Source organism: Oncorhynchus clarkii, unplaced genomic scaffold (genome assembly GCF_045791955.1).
Source record: "Oncorhynchus clarkii lewisi isolate Uvic-CL-2024 unplaced genomic scaffold, UVic_Ocla_1.0 unplaced_contig_200_pilon_pilon, whole genome shotgun sequence".
NCBI classification, from domain to species: domain Eukaryota; kingdom Metazoa; phylum Chordata; class Actinopteri; order Salmoniformes; family Salmonidae; genus Oncorhynchus; species Oncorhynchus clarkii.
The window spans coordinates 92,501-107,908 of record NW_027260822.1 but is presented as its reverse complement, the minus strand read 5'-3'; the positions used below and the strand labels follow the sequence as shown (position 1 = coordinate 107,908).

At 47.8% G+C, this 15,408-nt stretch overlaps 1 protein-coding gene across 1 annotated transcript in view; it reads left to right on the top strand.

The window, feature by feature from the left end:
• The window catches only part of LOC139401811 (formin-2-like), a 129,728-nt gene that overhangs the window by 43,727 nt on the left and 70,593 nt on the right, over nucleotides 1-15,408 (top strand). Inside the window, exon 9 of the mRNA XM_071145782.1 lies at nucleotides 5,090-5,177. Coding sequence (XP_071001883.1) covers nucleotides 5,090-5,177 — 88 coding nt within the window. The remainder of the gene's footprint in view (nucleotides 1-5,089; nucleotides 5,178-15,408) is intronic.

Genomic DNA, 15,408 nt, shown 5'->3' with positions numbered 1-15,408 from the left:
GTTTCCGTTGGGATTTATCAAATTGTTTTGCAGTTTTAGTCAGATTTGAAGATGTGTTTTAAGGAGCCTGATTTTACGTTAAGAGGAGAGAAAAGGCTGAGGATTAAATGAGGGCTACGTGTTAATGTGATATGTGTGAAATGCCTGCGCTGATGTCATAGGCCAGTTGGCTCAAAGAAAACACAGCAGTACACACAGACTGTTTTATTTGTAATGCCACTACGATTTGGTTTTATTGAAAAGCCTGATAATATTTACTTTAAATGAATTGACTAAATATGCTGTCATTTATTTTAGGGACATATCATGGTAAAAGTTTCAGGGGTTTCATTCACCAAATCCCCCCCCCCCCCCCTTATCAAAGTATGTATAGTTTCATACACTGTGGTAACAATATGGTTTTACCTCATCAATGATCTGAGATGAAGCCCCTTTGTTTCCTCTTTCCATTGGTCTAACCCCAGTCTGATGTCATGACTGACGATGTCAGCACCTCTCTAGCTCCTAACTGGCTGTGTGGAATTTAAAGAGACAGTCACTTCTGTTTACTGTGTGTCCCCCAATTCACATTTGACCGACTATAATGGTCACAGACGTAAGACAAGGTGCCATTGTCTTTTTCTTCTTTTAAGCATCTTTTAAGCATTTAAGCTGTTCTAGGATCAGGTTCTCCCCTGACCAAGTACACACTGCGATCTAAAAGGCACTGATCCTAGATCAGCTCTCTTACTCAGACGTTTGATCGATCCGGTCCCAGAGCTCTAACATTACCCACGTCCTCCCATCCAGGTGAGGTTCTTTCCCATTTCCTCCCACATCCTCCCATCCAGGTGAGGTTCTTTCCCATTTCCTCCCATGTCCTCCCATCCAGGTGAGGCTCTTTCCCATTTCCTCCCACGTCATCCCATCCAGGTGAGGTTCTTTCCCATTTCCTCCCACGTCCTCCCATCCAGGTGAGGTTCTTTCCCATTTCCTCCCACGTCCTCCCATCCAGGTGAGGTTCTTTCCCATTTCCTCCCACGTCCTCTCATCCAGGTGAGGCTCTTTCCCATTTCCTCCCACGTCATCCCATCCAGGTGAGGTTCTTTCCCACGTCCTCCCATCCAGGTGAGGCTCATTTCCATTTCCTCCATAACCTTGTAGAGCAGCACTGCCGTTGTTACGGAGTCTGTTTATTTGGATAGATCTTGGTTGTTTTGGTCCTGGTGAAACACCGACCAACCTGGGGGGGGGGGGGGGTAGTAGAGCGAGAGAAGGTGACGTACACACGGGTCATCTGTTGACTCTCTGAAGGGGAACGTTTATGTCTGTACGTAATAGACTACTGTTAGATGGAGAATGTTTCCAGCCGCTGACGCAGGGTGCCAGGCAGACCGACGTGGTGCTGAATCACAGTGGAACACTGTCCATTGTCTTGAGTTTCTGATCGAAATCAGACGACACAAACTAAAAACAATGTTTTAAACGTTCTTGGTCTTCGGGGGAAACACAGTGAACACACACTGTTCCAGTCTCTGGGCTCTGCACAGTAAACACACTGTTCCAGTCTCTGGGCTCTGCACAGTAAACACACACTGTTCCAGTCTCTGGGCTCTACACAGGAAACACACACTGTTCCAGTCTCTGGGCTCTACACAGTAAACACACACTGTTCCAGTCTCTGGGCTCTACACAGTAAACACACACTGTTCCAGTCTCTGGGCTCTGCACAGTAAACACACACTGTTCCAGTCTCTGGTCTCTGCATAGTAAACACACATTGTTCCAGTCTCTGGGCTCTGCACAGTAAACACACACTGTTCCAGTCTCTGGGCTCTGCACAGTAAACACACACTGTTCCAGTCTCTGGGCTCTGCATAGTAAACACACACTGTTCCAGTCTCTGGGCTCTACACAGTAAACACACACTGTTCCAGTCTCTGGGCTCTGCACAGTAAACACACACTGTTCCAGTCTCTGGGCTCTGCACAGTAAACACACACTGTTCCAGTCTCTGGGCTCTACACAGTAAACACACACTGTTCCAGTCTCTGGGCTCTGCACAGTAAACACACACTGTTCCAGTCTCTGGGCTCTACACAGTAAACACACACTGTTCCAGTCTCTGGGCTCTACACAGTAAACACACACTGTTCCAGTCTCTGGGCTCTGCACAGTGAACACACACTGTTCCAGTCTCTGGGCTCTGCACAGTGAACACACACTGTTCCAGTCTCTGGGCTCTACACAGTAAACACACACTGTTCCAGTCTCTGGGCTCTGCACAGTAAACACACACTGTTCCAGTCTCTGGGCTCTACACAGTAAACACACACTGTTCCAGTCTCTGGGCTCTACACAGTAAACACACACTGTTCCAGTCTCTGGGCTCTGCACAGTAAACACACACTGTTCCAGTCTCTGGGCTCTGCACAGTAAACACACACTGTTCCAGTCTCTGGGCTCTACACAGTAAACACACACTGTTCCAGTCTCTGGGCTCTGCACAGTAAACACACACTGTTCCAGTCTCTGGGCTCTGCACATTTTCGGATCAAGCATAAAATGGCTTTAAGACACACTGCTGCAGTCTTGTAGTGAGGTCACCGTGGGTTCCCCCCTCTCTCTCTCTCTCCGAGTAGACCTGGCCTGTGTGAGGTCACCGTGGGTTCCCCTCTCTCTCTCCGAGTAGACCTGGCCTGTGTGAGGTCACCGTGGGTTCCCCTCTCTCTCTTCGAGTAGACCTGGCCTGTGTGAGGTCAGGTCCCCTCTCCCAGCAGAACGTCTGGTCTGTCTCTCTCTCTCCGAGTAGACCTGGCCTGTGTGAGGTCAGGTCCCCTCTCCCAGCAGAACGTCTGGTCTGTCTCTCTCTCTCTCCGAGTAGACCTGGCCTGTGTGAGGTCAGGTCCCCTCTCCCAGCAGAACGTCTGGTCTGTCTCTCTCTCTCTCCGAGTAGACCTGGCCTGTGTGAGGTCAGGTCCCCTCTCCCATTAGAACGTCTGGTCTGTCTCTCTCTCTCCGAGTAGACCTGGCCTGTGTGAGGTCAGGTCCCCTCTCCCAGCAGAACGTCTGGTCTGTCTCTCTCTCTCCGAGTAGACCTGGCCTGTGTGAGGTCAGGTCCCCTCTCCCAGCAGAACGTCTGGTCTGTCTCTCCACCTCCTACAGGGTAATTATTTAATCAGAGAGCGGGTCGTTGTGCTCCAGCTGCTGATGGGGAAATGGACGCCAGTCGTTTCTAATCATATACAGACTGTTTTTCTTTGCTATTTTCTCCATTCCTTAATTGCCTGCCAACACTGTCCCGGGGCGCTGTTGAGGAGGAAACAGAGGACATGGCATGTTTCTGATGATAGAAGGAATATGGTACGTCACAGAGTAGACGTTTAGATATGATGCCAGGTTGAAGCAGGAGGGATGGAAAGAATATGGTACGTCACAGAGCAGACGTTTAGATATGATGCCAGGTTGAAGCAGAAGGGATGGAATGAGCAACACCTACTCTGACAATGAAGTACACAGGAAGTTCGTCCTATCCTGAATGTTAGCTGGGGGTGTCACTTTGTTCCCGTCAGGAAACTGTTCTGGCCGGTAAAGGTCAATAGAGAAACCGTGACCTTGGATGAGAGTCGGTAGTAACCAACGTTGTGGGAAGGTCCACATGTCCTTCTACTGATCACATCAGAGGTTGGTCAGGTCCTTCTACTGATCAGAGGTTGGTCAGGTCCTTCTACTGATCAGAGGTTGGTCAGGTCCTTCCACTGATCACATCAGAGGTTGGTCAGGTCCTTCCACTGATCACATCAGAGGTTGGTCAGGTCCTTCCACTGATCAGAGGTTGGTCAGGTCCTTCCACTGATCAGAGGTTGGTCAGGTCCTTCCACTGATCAGAGGTTGGTCAGGTCCTTCCACTGATCAGAGGTTGGTCAGGTCCTTCCACTGATCAGAGGTTGGTCAGGTCCTTCCACTGATCAGAGGTTGGTCAGGTCCTTCCACTGATCAGAGGTTGGTCAGGTCCTTCCACTGATCAGAGGTTGGTCAGGTCCTTCCACTGATCAGAGGTTGGTCAGGTCCTTCCACTGATCAGAGGTTGGTCAGGTCCTTCCACTGATCAGAGGTTGGTCAGGTCCTTCCACTGATCAGAGGTTGGTCAGGTCCTTCCACTGATCAGAGGTTGGTCAGGTCCTTCCACTGATCAGAGGTTGGTCAGGTCCTTCCACTGATCAGAGGTTGGTCAGGTCCTTCCACTGATCAGAGGTTGGTCAGGTCCTTCCACTGATCAGAGGTTGGTCAGGTCCACATGTCCTTCTACTGATCACATCAGAGGTTGAGAAAGTTACTTTGTAACTGGGATGTCAGGCTTCTAAAATACATTTGCAATAACTGCCCCTCCCGCTCTCCCCCCTCTTTCTCCCACTGCCCTCCCCCTCCCCTCTCCCCCCTCTTTCTTCCACCCCCCTCCCCTCTCCCCCCTCTTTCTCCCACCCCCCTCCCCTCTCCCCCCCTCTTTCTCCCACCACCCTCCCCCTCCCCCTCCCCTCTCCATACATTGGGCAGAAGGTTAGGAAGTGCAGCTCAGTTTCCACCTCATTTTGTGGGCAGTGTGCACATAGCCTGTCTTCTCTTGAGTCAGGTCTGCCTACGGCGGCCTTTCTCAATAGCAAGGCTATGCTCACTAAGTCTGTACATAGTCAAAGCTTTCCTTAAGTTTGGGTCAGTCACAGTGGTCAGGTATTCTGCCGCTGTGTACTCTCTGTTTAGGGCCAAATAGTATTCTAGTTTGCTCTGTTTTTTTGTTAATTCTTTCCAATGTGTCAAGTAATGATCTTTTTGTTTTCTCATGATTTGTGCATCTCGCACTGGTCTTTCGCCCCCTCTTTCTCTCCTCTCTCTCTCTCTTTCTCCCCTCTCTCTCTCTCTCTCTCTCCTCTCCTCTCCTCTCCTCTCCTCTCCTCTCCTCTCCTCTCCTCTCCTCTCCTCTCCTCTCCTCTCCTCTCCTCTCCTCTCCTCTCCTCTCCTCTCCTCTCCTCTCCTCTCCTCTCCTCTCCTCTCCTCTCCTCTTCTCTCTCTCTCCCCGAGTTTATCATGTGTTGATGTTTCTCTCTCTCTGCAGGTGGTCAAATTGCTGAACAACAAGCGTTCTCAGGCGGTGGGGATTCTGATGTCCAGTCTGCATCTGGACATGAAGGACATCCAGCATGGTGAGATACTGAACGCCATAGCTATATCATTACAACACTATACTGTATATAACTATATCATTACAACACTATACTGTATATAACTATATCATTACAACACTATACTGACCCCCATAGCTATATCATTACAACACTATACTGACCCCCATAACTATATCATTACAACACTATACTGTATATAACTATCATTACAACACTATACTGTATATAACTATATCATTACAACACTATACTGACCCCCATAGCTATATCATTACAACACTATACTGTATATAACTATATCATTACAACACTATACTGACCCCCATAGCTATATCATTACAACACTATACTGTATATAACTATATCATTACAACACTATACTGACCCCCATAGCTATATCATTACAACACTATACTGTATATAACTATATCATTACAACACTATACTGTATATAACTATATCATTACAACACTATACTGACCCCATAGCTATATCATTACAACACTATACTGTATATAACTATATCATTACAACACTATACTGTATATAACTATATCATTACAACACTATACTGACCCCATAGCTATATCATTACAACACTATACTGTATATAACTATATCATTACAACACTATACTGTATATAACTATATCATTACAACACTATACTGTATACAACTATATCATTACAACACTATACTGTATATAACCATAACTATATCATTACAACACTATACTGTATATAACCATAACTATCATTACAACACTATACTGTATATAACTATATCATTACAACACTATACTGTATATAACTATATCATTACAACACTATACTGTATATAACTATATCATTACAACACTATACTGTATATAACTATATCATTACAACACTATACTGTACATAACTATATCATTACAACACTATACTGTATATAACTATATCATTATAACACTATACTGTATATAACTATATCATTATAACACTATACTGTATATAACTATATCATTACAACACTATACTGTATATAACTATATCATTACAACACTATACTGACCCCCATAACTATATCATTACAACACTATACTGTATATAACCATAACTATATCATTACAACACTATACTGTATATAACTATATCATTACAACACTATACTGTATATAACTATATCATTACAACACTATACTGTATATAACTATATCATTACAACACTATACTGTATATAACCATAACTATATCATTATCCTCCTACTGACCAGTAGCAGTCTGTAGACCTGACTGTCAGACCCATTACTGACCAGTAGCATTCTGTACTGTAGACCTGACTGTCAGACCCCCTGCTGACCAGTAGCAGTCTGTAGACCTGACTGTCAGACCCCATACTAACCAGTAGCAGTCTTTAGACCTGACTGTCAGACCCATTACTGACCAGTAGCAGTCTGTACTGTAGACCTGACTGTCAGACCTCCTACTAACCAGTAGCAGTCTGTAGACCTGACTGTCAGACCCCCTGCTGACCAGTAGCAGTCTGTAGACCTGACTGTCAGACCTCCTACTAACCAGTAGCAGTATGTACTGTAGACCTGACTGTCAGACCCCCTGCTGACCAGTAGCAGTCTGTACTGTAGACCTGACTGTCAGACCCCCTGCTGACCAGTAGCAGTCTGTACTGTAGACCTGACTGTCAGACCCCCTGCTGACCACTAGCAGTCTGTGACCTGACTGTCAGACCCCCTGCTGACCAGTAGCAGTCTGTAGACCTGACTGTCAGACCCCCTGCTGACCAGTAGCAGTCTGTAGACCTGACTGTCAGACCCCCTACTGACCAGTAGCAGTCTGTAGACCTGACTGTAAGACCCCTTACTGACCAGTAGCAGTCTGTACTGTAGACCTGACTGTCAGACCCCCTGCTGACCACTAGCAGTCTGTAGACCTGACTGTCAGACCCCCTGCTGACCACTAGCAGTCTGTAGACCTGACTGTCAGACCCCCTGCTGACCAGTAGCAGTCTGTAGGCCTGACTGTCAGACCCCCTGCTGACCAGTAGCAGTCTGTAGACCTGACTGTCAGACCCCCTGCTGACCAGTAGCAGTCTGTAGACCTGACTGTCAGACCCCCTACTGACCAGTAGCAGTCTGTAGACCTGACTGTCAGACCCCCTGCTGACCAGTAGCAGTCTTCAGACCTGACTGTCAGACCCCCTACTGACCAGTAGCAGTCTGTAGACCTGACTGTCAGACCCCTTACTGACCAGTAGCAGTCTGTACTGTAGACCTGACTCTCAGACCCCCTGCTGACCAGCAGCAGTCTGTAGACCTGACTGTCAGACCCCATACTGACCAGTAGCAGTCTGTACTGTAGACCTGACTGTCAGACCCCATACTGACCATTAGCAGTCTGTACTGTAGACCTGACTGTCAGACCCCATACTGACCAGTAGCAGTCTGTACTGTAGACCTGACTGTCACACCCCCTGCTGACCAGTAGCAGTCTGTAGACCTGACTGTCAGACCTCTTACTGACCAGTAGCAGTCTGTACTGTAGACCTGACTGTCAGACCCCCTGCTGACCAGTAGCAGTCTGTACTGTAGACCTGACTGTCAGACCCCCTGCTGACCACTAGCAGTCTGTAGACCTGACTGTCAGACCCACTACTAACCAGTAGCAGTCTGTAGACCTGACTGTCAGACCCATTACTGACCAGTAGCAGTCTGTACTGTAGACCTGACTGTCAGACCCCCTGCTGACCAGTAGCAGTCTGTAGACCTGACTGTCAGACCCCATACTAACCAGTAGCAGTCTTTAGACCTGACTGTCAGACCCATTACTGACCAGTGGCAGTCTGTACTGTAGACCTGACTGTCAGACCTCCTACTAACCAGTAGCAGTCTGTAGACCTGACTGTCAGACCCCCTGCTGACCAGTAGCAGTCTGTAGACCTGACTGTCAGACCTCCTACTAACCAGTAGCAGTCTGTACTGTAGACCTGACTGTCAGACCTCTTACTGACCAGTAGCAGTCTGTACTGTAGACCTGACTGTCAGACCCCCTGCTGACCAGTAGCAGTCTGTACTGTAGACCTGACTGTCAGTCCCCCTGCTGACCAGTAGCAGTCTGTACTGTAGACCTGACTGTCAGACCCCCTGCTGACCACTAGCAGTCTGTGACCTGACTGTCAGACCCCCTGCTGACCACTAGCAGTCTGTAGACCTGACTGTCAGACCCCCTGCTGACCAGTAGCAGTCTGTAGACCTGACTGTCAGACCCCCTACTGACCAGTAGCAGTCTGTAGACCTGACTGTCAGACCCCTTACTGACCAGTAGCAGTCTGTACTGTAGACCTGACTGTCAGACCCCCTGCTGACCAGTAGCAGTCTGTACTGTAGACCTGACTGTCAGACCCCCTGCTGACCAGTAGCAGTCTGTAGACCTGACTGTCAGACCCACTACTAACCAGTAGCAGTCTGTAGACCTGACTGTCAGACCCATTACTGACCAGTAGCAGTCTGTACTGTAGACCTGACTGTCAGACCCCCTGCTGACCAGTAGCAGTCTGTAGACCTGACTGTCAGACCCCATACTAACCAGTAGCAGTCTTTAGACCTGACTGTCAGACCCATTACTGACCAGTGGCAGTCTGTACTGTAGACCTGACTGTCAGACCTCCTACTAACCAGTAGCAGTCTGTAGACCTGACTGTCAGACCCCCTGCTGACCAGTAGCAGTCTGTAGACCTGACTGTCAGACCTCCTACTAACCAGTAGCAGTCTGTACTGTAGACCTGACTGTCAGACCTCTTACTGACCAGTAGCAGTCTGTACTGTAGACCTGACTGTCAGACCCCCTGCTGACCAGTAGCAGTCTGTACTGTAGACCTGACTGTCAGTCCCCCTGCTGACCAGTAGCAGTCTGTACTGTAGACCTGACTGTCAGACCCCCTGCTGACCACTAGCAGTCTGTGACCTGACTGTCAGACCCCCTGCTGACCACTAGCAGTCTGTAGACCTGACTGTCAGACCCCCTGCTGACCAGTAGCAGTCTGTAGACCTGACTGTCAGACCCCCTACTGACCAGTAGCAGTCTGTAGACCTGACTGTCAGACCCCCTACTGACCAGTAGCAGTCTGTAGACCTGACTGTCAGACCCCTTACTGACCAGTAGCAGTCTGTACTGTAGACCTGACTGTCAGACCCCCTGCTGACTAGTAGCAGTCTGTAGACCTGACTGTCAGACCCCATACTGGCCAGTAGCAGTCTGTACTGTAGACCTGACTGTCAGAACCCATACTGACCAGTAGCAGTCTGTACTGTAGACCTGACTGTCAGACCCCATACTGACCAGTAGCAGTCTGTACTGTAGACCTGACTGTCAGACCCCCTGCTGACCAGTAGCAGTCTGTAGACCTGACTGTCAGACCTCTTACTGACCAGTAGCAGTCTGTACTGTAGACCTGACTGTCAGACCCCCTGCTGACCACTAGCAGTCTGTACTGTAGACCTGACTGTCAGACCCCCTGCTGACCAGTAGCAGTCTGTAGACCTGACTATCAGACCCCCTACTGACCAGTAGCAGTCTGTAGACCTAATTGTCAGACCCCCTGCTGACCAGTAGCAGTCTGTAGACCTGACTGTCAGACCCCCTACTGACCAGTAGCAGTCTGTAGACCTGACTGTCAGACCCCCTGCTGACCAGTAGCAGTCTGTAGACCTAACTGTCTGACCCCCTGCTGACCAGTAGCAGTCTGTAGACCTGACTGTCAGACCCCCTACTGACCAGTAGCAGTCTGTAGACCTGACTGTCAGACCCCTTACTGACCAGTAGCAGTCTGTACTGTAGACCTGACTCTCAGACCCCATACTGACCAGTAGCAGTCTGTACTGTAGACCTGACTGTCAGACCCCATACTGACCATTAGCAGTCTGTACTGTAGACCTGACTGTCAGACCCCATACTGACCAGTAGCAGTCTGTACTGTAGACCTGACTGTCACACCCCCTGCTGACCAGTAGCAGTCTGTAGACCTGAGTGTCAGACCTCTTACTGACCAGTAGCAGTCTGTACTGTAGACCTGACTGTCAGACCCCCTGCTGACCAGTAGCAGTCTGTACTGTAGACCTGACTGTCAGACCCCCTGCTGACCACTAGCAGTCTGTGACCTGACTGTCAGACCCCCTGCTGACCACTAGCAGTCTGTAGACCTGACTGTCAGACCCCCTGCTGACCACTAGCAGTCTGTAGACCTGGCTGTCAGACCCCCTACTGACCAGTAGCAGTCTGTATACCTGACTGTCAGACCCCATACTGACCAGTAGCAGTCTGTACTGTAGACCTGACTGTCAGACCCCCTGCTGACCAGTAGCAGTCTGTAGGCCTGACTGTCAGACCCCCTGCTGACCAGTAGCAGTCTGTAGACCTGACTGTCAGACCCCCTGCTGACCAGTAGCAGTCTGTAGACCTGACTGTCAGACCCCCTGCTGACCAGTAGCAGTCTGTAGACCTAACTGTCAGACCCCCTGCTGACCAGTAGCAGTCTTCAGACCTGACTGTCAGACCCCCTGCTGACCAGTAGCAGTCTTCAGACCTGACTGTCAGACCCCCTACTGACCAGTAGCAGTCTGTAGACCTGACTGTCAGACCCCTTACTGACCAGTAGCAGTCTGTACTGTAGACCTGACTCTCAGACCCCCTGCTGACCAGTAGCAGTCTGTAGACCTGACTGTCAGACCCCATACTGACCAGTAGCAGTCTGTACTGTAGACCTGACTGTCAGACCCCATACTGACCATTAGCAGTCTGTACTGTAGACCTGACTGTCAGACCCCATACTGACCAGTAGCAGTCTGTACTGTAGACCTGACTGTCACACCCCCTGCTGACCAGTAGCAGTCTGTAGACCTGACTGTCAGACCTCTTACTGACCAGTAGCAGTCTGTACTGTAGACCTGACTGTCAGACCCCCTGCTGACCAGTAGCAGTCTGTACTGTAGACCTGACTGTCAGACCCCCTGCTGACCACTAGCAGTCTGTGACCTGACTGTCAGACCCCCTGCTGACCACTAGCAGTCTGTAGACCTGACTGTCAGACCCCCTGCTGACCACTAGCAGTCTGTAGACCTGACTGTCAGACCCCCTGCTGACCAGTAGCAGTCTGTAGACCTGGCTGTCAGACCCCCTACTGACCAGTAGCAGTCTGTATACCTGACTGTCAGACCCCATACTGACCAGTAGCAGTCTGTACTGTAGACCTGACTGTCAGACCCCCTGCTGACCAGTAGCAGTCTGTAGGCCTGACTGTCAGACCCCCTGCTGACCAGTAGCAGTTTGGGCCATGTACTGTCGCCTTGTTCTACACACTGACCTTGGGTGGAATACGACCCACTAGGAACACTAATATTTAGAGGGAGAGGACAGTGAGTGAATCGATCGACTGATATTTTTGTACAATAAAAAGGCATTTCCTTCAGTTTTCATAATGCTGTTTTCTTGCGTCAACGAGAGAGTTGTCTTGTTTCTTTGTTGTTCACTGACTTTTGAGTTGTTGGTTGTTTGTTTTGCTGTCATTGTTTAGAAGAGGACGTGTTTTGAAGGAAAAGTTCCCCTGGCTTTCTGGAAGCAGTGACCTCATTTCCTTTCTGTCCTCGTGCTCTGTTGTCTCGTGATGTGGTGATGGCTCCTACATGCTACAGCGTTATAAACTGATGTGGTGATGGCTCCTACATGCTACAGCGTTATAAACTGATGTGGTGATGGCTCCTACAGCGTTATAAACTGATGTGGTGATGTTTCCTACATCCTACAGCATTATAAACTGATGTGGTGATGGCTCTTACATGCTACAGCGTTATAAACTGATGTGGTGATGGCTCCTACATGCTACAGCGTTATAAACTGATGTGCTGATGGCTCCTACATGCTACAGCATTATGAACTGATGTGGTGATGGCTCCTACAGCGTTATAAACTGATGTGGTGATGGCTCCTACAGCATTATAAACTGATGTGGTGATGGCTCCTACAGCGTTATAAACTGATGTGGTGATGGCTCCTACAGCGTTATAAACTGATGTGGTGATGGCTCCTACAGCGTTATAAACTGATGTGGGGATGGCTCCTACAGCGTTATAAACTGATGTGGTGATGGCTCCTACAGCGTTATAAACTGATGTGGTGATGGCTCCTACAGCGTTATAAACTGATGTGGTGATGGCTCCTACAGCGTTATAAACTGATGTGGTGATGGCTCCTACAGCGTTATAAACTGATGTGGTGATGGCTCCTACAGCGTTATAAACTGATGTGGTGATGGCTCCTACAGCGTTATAAACTGATGTGGTGATGGCTCCTACAGCGTTATAAACTGATGTGGTGATGGCTCCTACAGCGTTATAAACTGATGTGGTGATGGCTCCTACAGCGTTATAAACTGATGTGGTGATGGCTCCTACAGCGTTATAAACTGATGTAGTGATGGCTCCTACAGCGTTATAAACTGATGTAGTGATGGCTCCTACAGCATTATAATCTGATGTGGTGATGGCTCCTACAGCGTTATAAACTGATGTGGTGATGGCTCCTACAGCGTTATAAACTGATGTGGTGATGGCTCCAACAGCATTATAAACTGATGTGGTGATGGCTCCTACAGCATTATAATCTGATGTGGTGATGGCTCCTACATCCTACAGCATTATAAACTGATGTGGTGATGGCTCCTACAGCATTATATACTGATGTGGTGATGGCTCCTACATGCTACAGCATTATAAACTGATGTGGTGATGGCTCCTACATGCTACAGCATTATAAACTGATGTGGTGATGGCTCCTACAGCATTATATACTGAGGTGGTGATGGCTCCTACATGCTACAGCATTATAAACTGATGTAGTGATGGCTCCTACATGCTACAGCGTTATATACTGATGTGGTGATGGCTCCTACATGCTACAGCATTATAAACTGATGTGGTGATGGCTCCTACATGCTACAGCATTATAAAGTGATGTGGTGATGGCTCCTACAGCATTATAAACTGATGTGGTGATGGCTCCTACATGCTACAGCGTTATAAACTGATGTGGTGATAGCTCCTACATGCTACAGCATTATAAACTGATGTGGTGATGGCTCCTACAGCATTATATACTGATGTGGTGATGGCTCCTACAGCATTTTATACTGAGGTGGTGATGGCTCCTACATGCTACAGCATTATAAACTGATGTGGTGATGGCTCCTACATGCTACAGCATTATAAACTGATGTGGTGATGGCTCCTACATGCTACAGCATTATAAAGTGATGTGGTGATGGCTCCTACAGCATTATAAACTGATGTGGTGATGGCTCCTACATGCTACAGCGTTATAAACTGATGTGGTGATGGCTCCTACATGCTACAGCGTTATAAACTGATGTGGTGATGGCTCCTACAGCGTTATAAACTGATGTGGTGATGGCTCCTACAGCATTATAAACTGATGTGGTGATGGCTGCTACAGCGTTATAAACTGATGTGGTGATGGCTCCTACATCATTATAAACTGATGTGGTGATGGCTCCTACATGCTACAGCGTTATAAACTGATGTGGTGAGAGCCGTCTCCCTGGATGGACAGAGCCGTCTCCCTGGATGGACAGAGCCGTCTCCCTGGATGGACAGAGCCGTCTCCCTGGATGGACAGAGCCGTCTCCCTGGATGGACAGAGCCGTCTCCCTGGCTGGACAGAGCCGTCTCCCTGGATGGACAGAGCCGTCTCCCTGGATGGACAGAGCCGTCTCTTCCCACATTATGAATTATATATAGCGAAAGAAGAAACCAGACACAAGATCTGTCATTTACATGAATTATCTTTGTTTTCCCTTTGAGAAGGGTACTTTTCTCAGGAATACTGACCAATGAAAATGAGAGTCCTGTCTGCGTCTGAATGTCTCTGTACTCTGTAGAGATGGAAATATGAATGTCTCTTTTGTTCTGTGTGTTTTGAGGTGGAATGTAAACGTCAAATCAACAGAAGTCCCTAATGAGTCCAATATTTCAATATTTTGATGGAATTAAACCAGCAAGAATGGAAACAATACCCTCCCTACCCAACCGTGTCTCAGAAAACACAAGGGTTTTTTACTTTAACGAGTTTTGTTTACTTCAACATTCAATTTTTTTTCAATTGAGTCGATGCGAAGTGAAATACAGCATTTTAAAAACCGAGATATTCTAGTGGTGGTTAGACATCTTACTGCACATTGAGTCAGTCTCAGAACAGAGATATTCTAGTGGTGGTTAGACATCTTACTGCACATTGATTCCGTCTCAGAACAGAGATATTCTAGTGGGGGTTAGACATCTTACTGCACATTGAGTCAGTCTCAGAACAGTGAGGAACCAGGTCTGGCACTTTGCTATAGATGGAGCTCTGGGAAGTCACTCTGAAAACAATGATATGGTCCTTTCCCTCTGTCATATCTACCAGGGGTTAATAATGAGAACCCATTTAAAACGGGGCTCAGTCTTGCATAGAAGATCCTGCTCTCACAGGTGTCTGAACTCAGAACTGAGAGCGAGTCAACTGGCTATATCAAAACAATCCATGAATGTGCTTTTTTGTCTTAATTTAAGGTTAGAAGTGTGATTTAGGATCGGGTTAAGGTTTGAAATGAGACTTTAAAGAAACATTTTAGAAATAGGCCGAGTTTATAACAGAGCAGTTGGGAAGATGGCTCTGTATTTTCTTTGAAACACTGGCTACATTGTATTTCTAACTTTTGAACAAGGAGTTTCGTTGAGCATCGGCTGTTCAGTTTAACGTCTTAAATCATTCAATGGAGCCACTGTCTTTTTGCATTTTTATTTGACCTTTAATTTAACAAGTCAGTTAAAAACAAATTCGTATTTACTATGTCGACCTACCGGGGAACTGCCTGTTTCGGTTACTAGTCCAACTCTCTAACCACTAGGCTACCTGCCGCCCCTCCACTCTAACCACTAGGCTACCTGCCGCCCCTCCACTCTAACCACTAGGCTACCTGCCGCCCCCCCACTCTAACCACTAGGCTACCTGCCTCCCCATTTGTACAGGTTTTTTTTGTTAAACAATTCCAGGTTGTTTGTTTGAAATTATAGCCGGATAGTTTCAAATTAACATAATCACGTGATCAATGAAGTCCTTTGTTTCTGATGTGGTTTTCCAGACAGTCGTGTAATGCGAGATCTTAATGATTTCTCTGTGGTGCCGGTTCTTTCTTTGACGCCAAG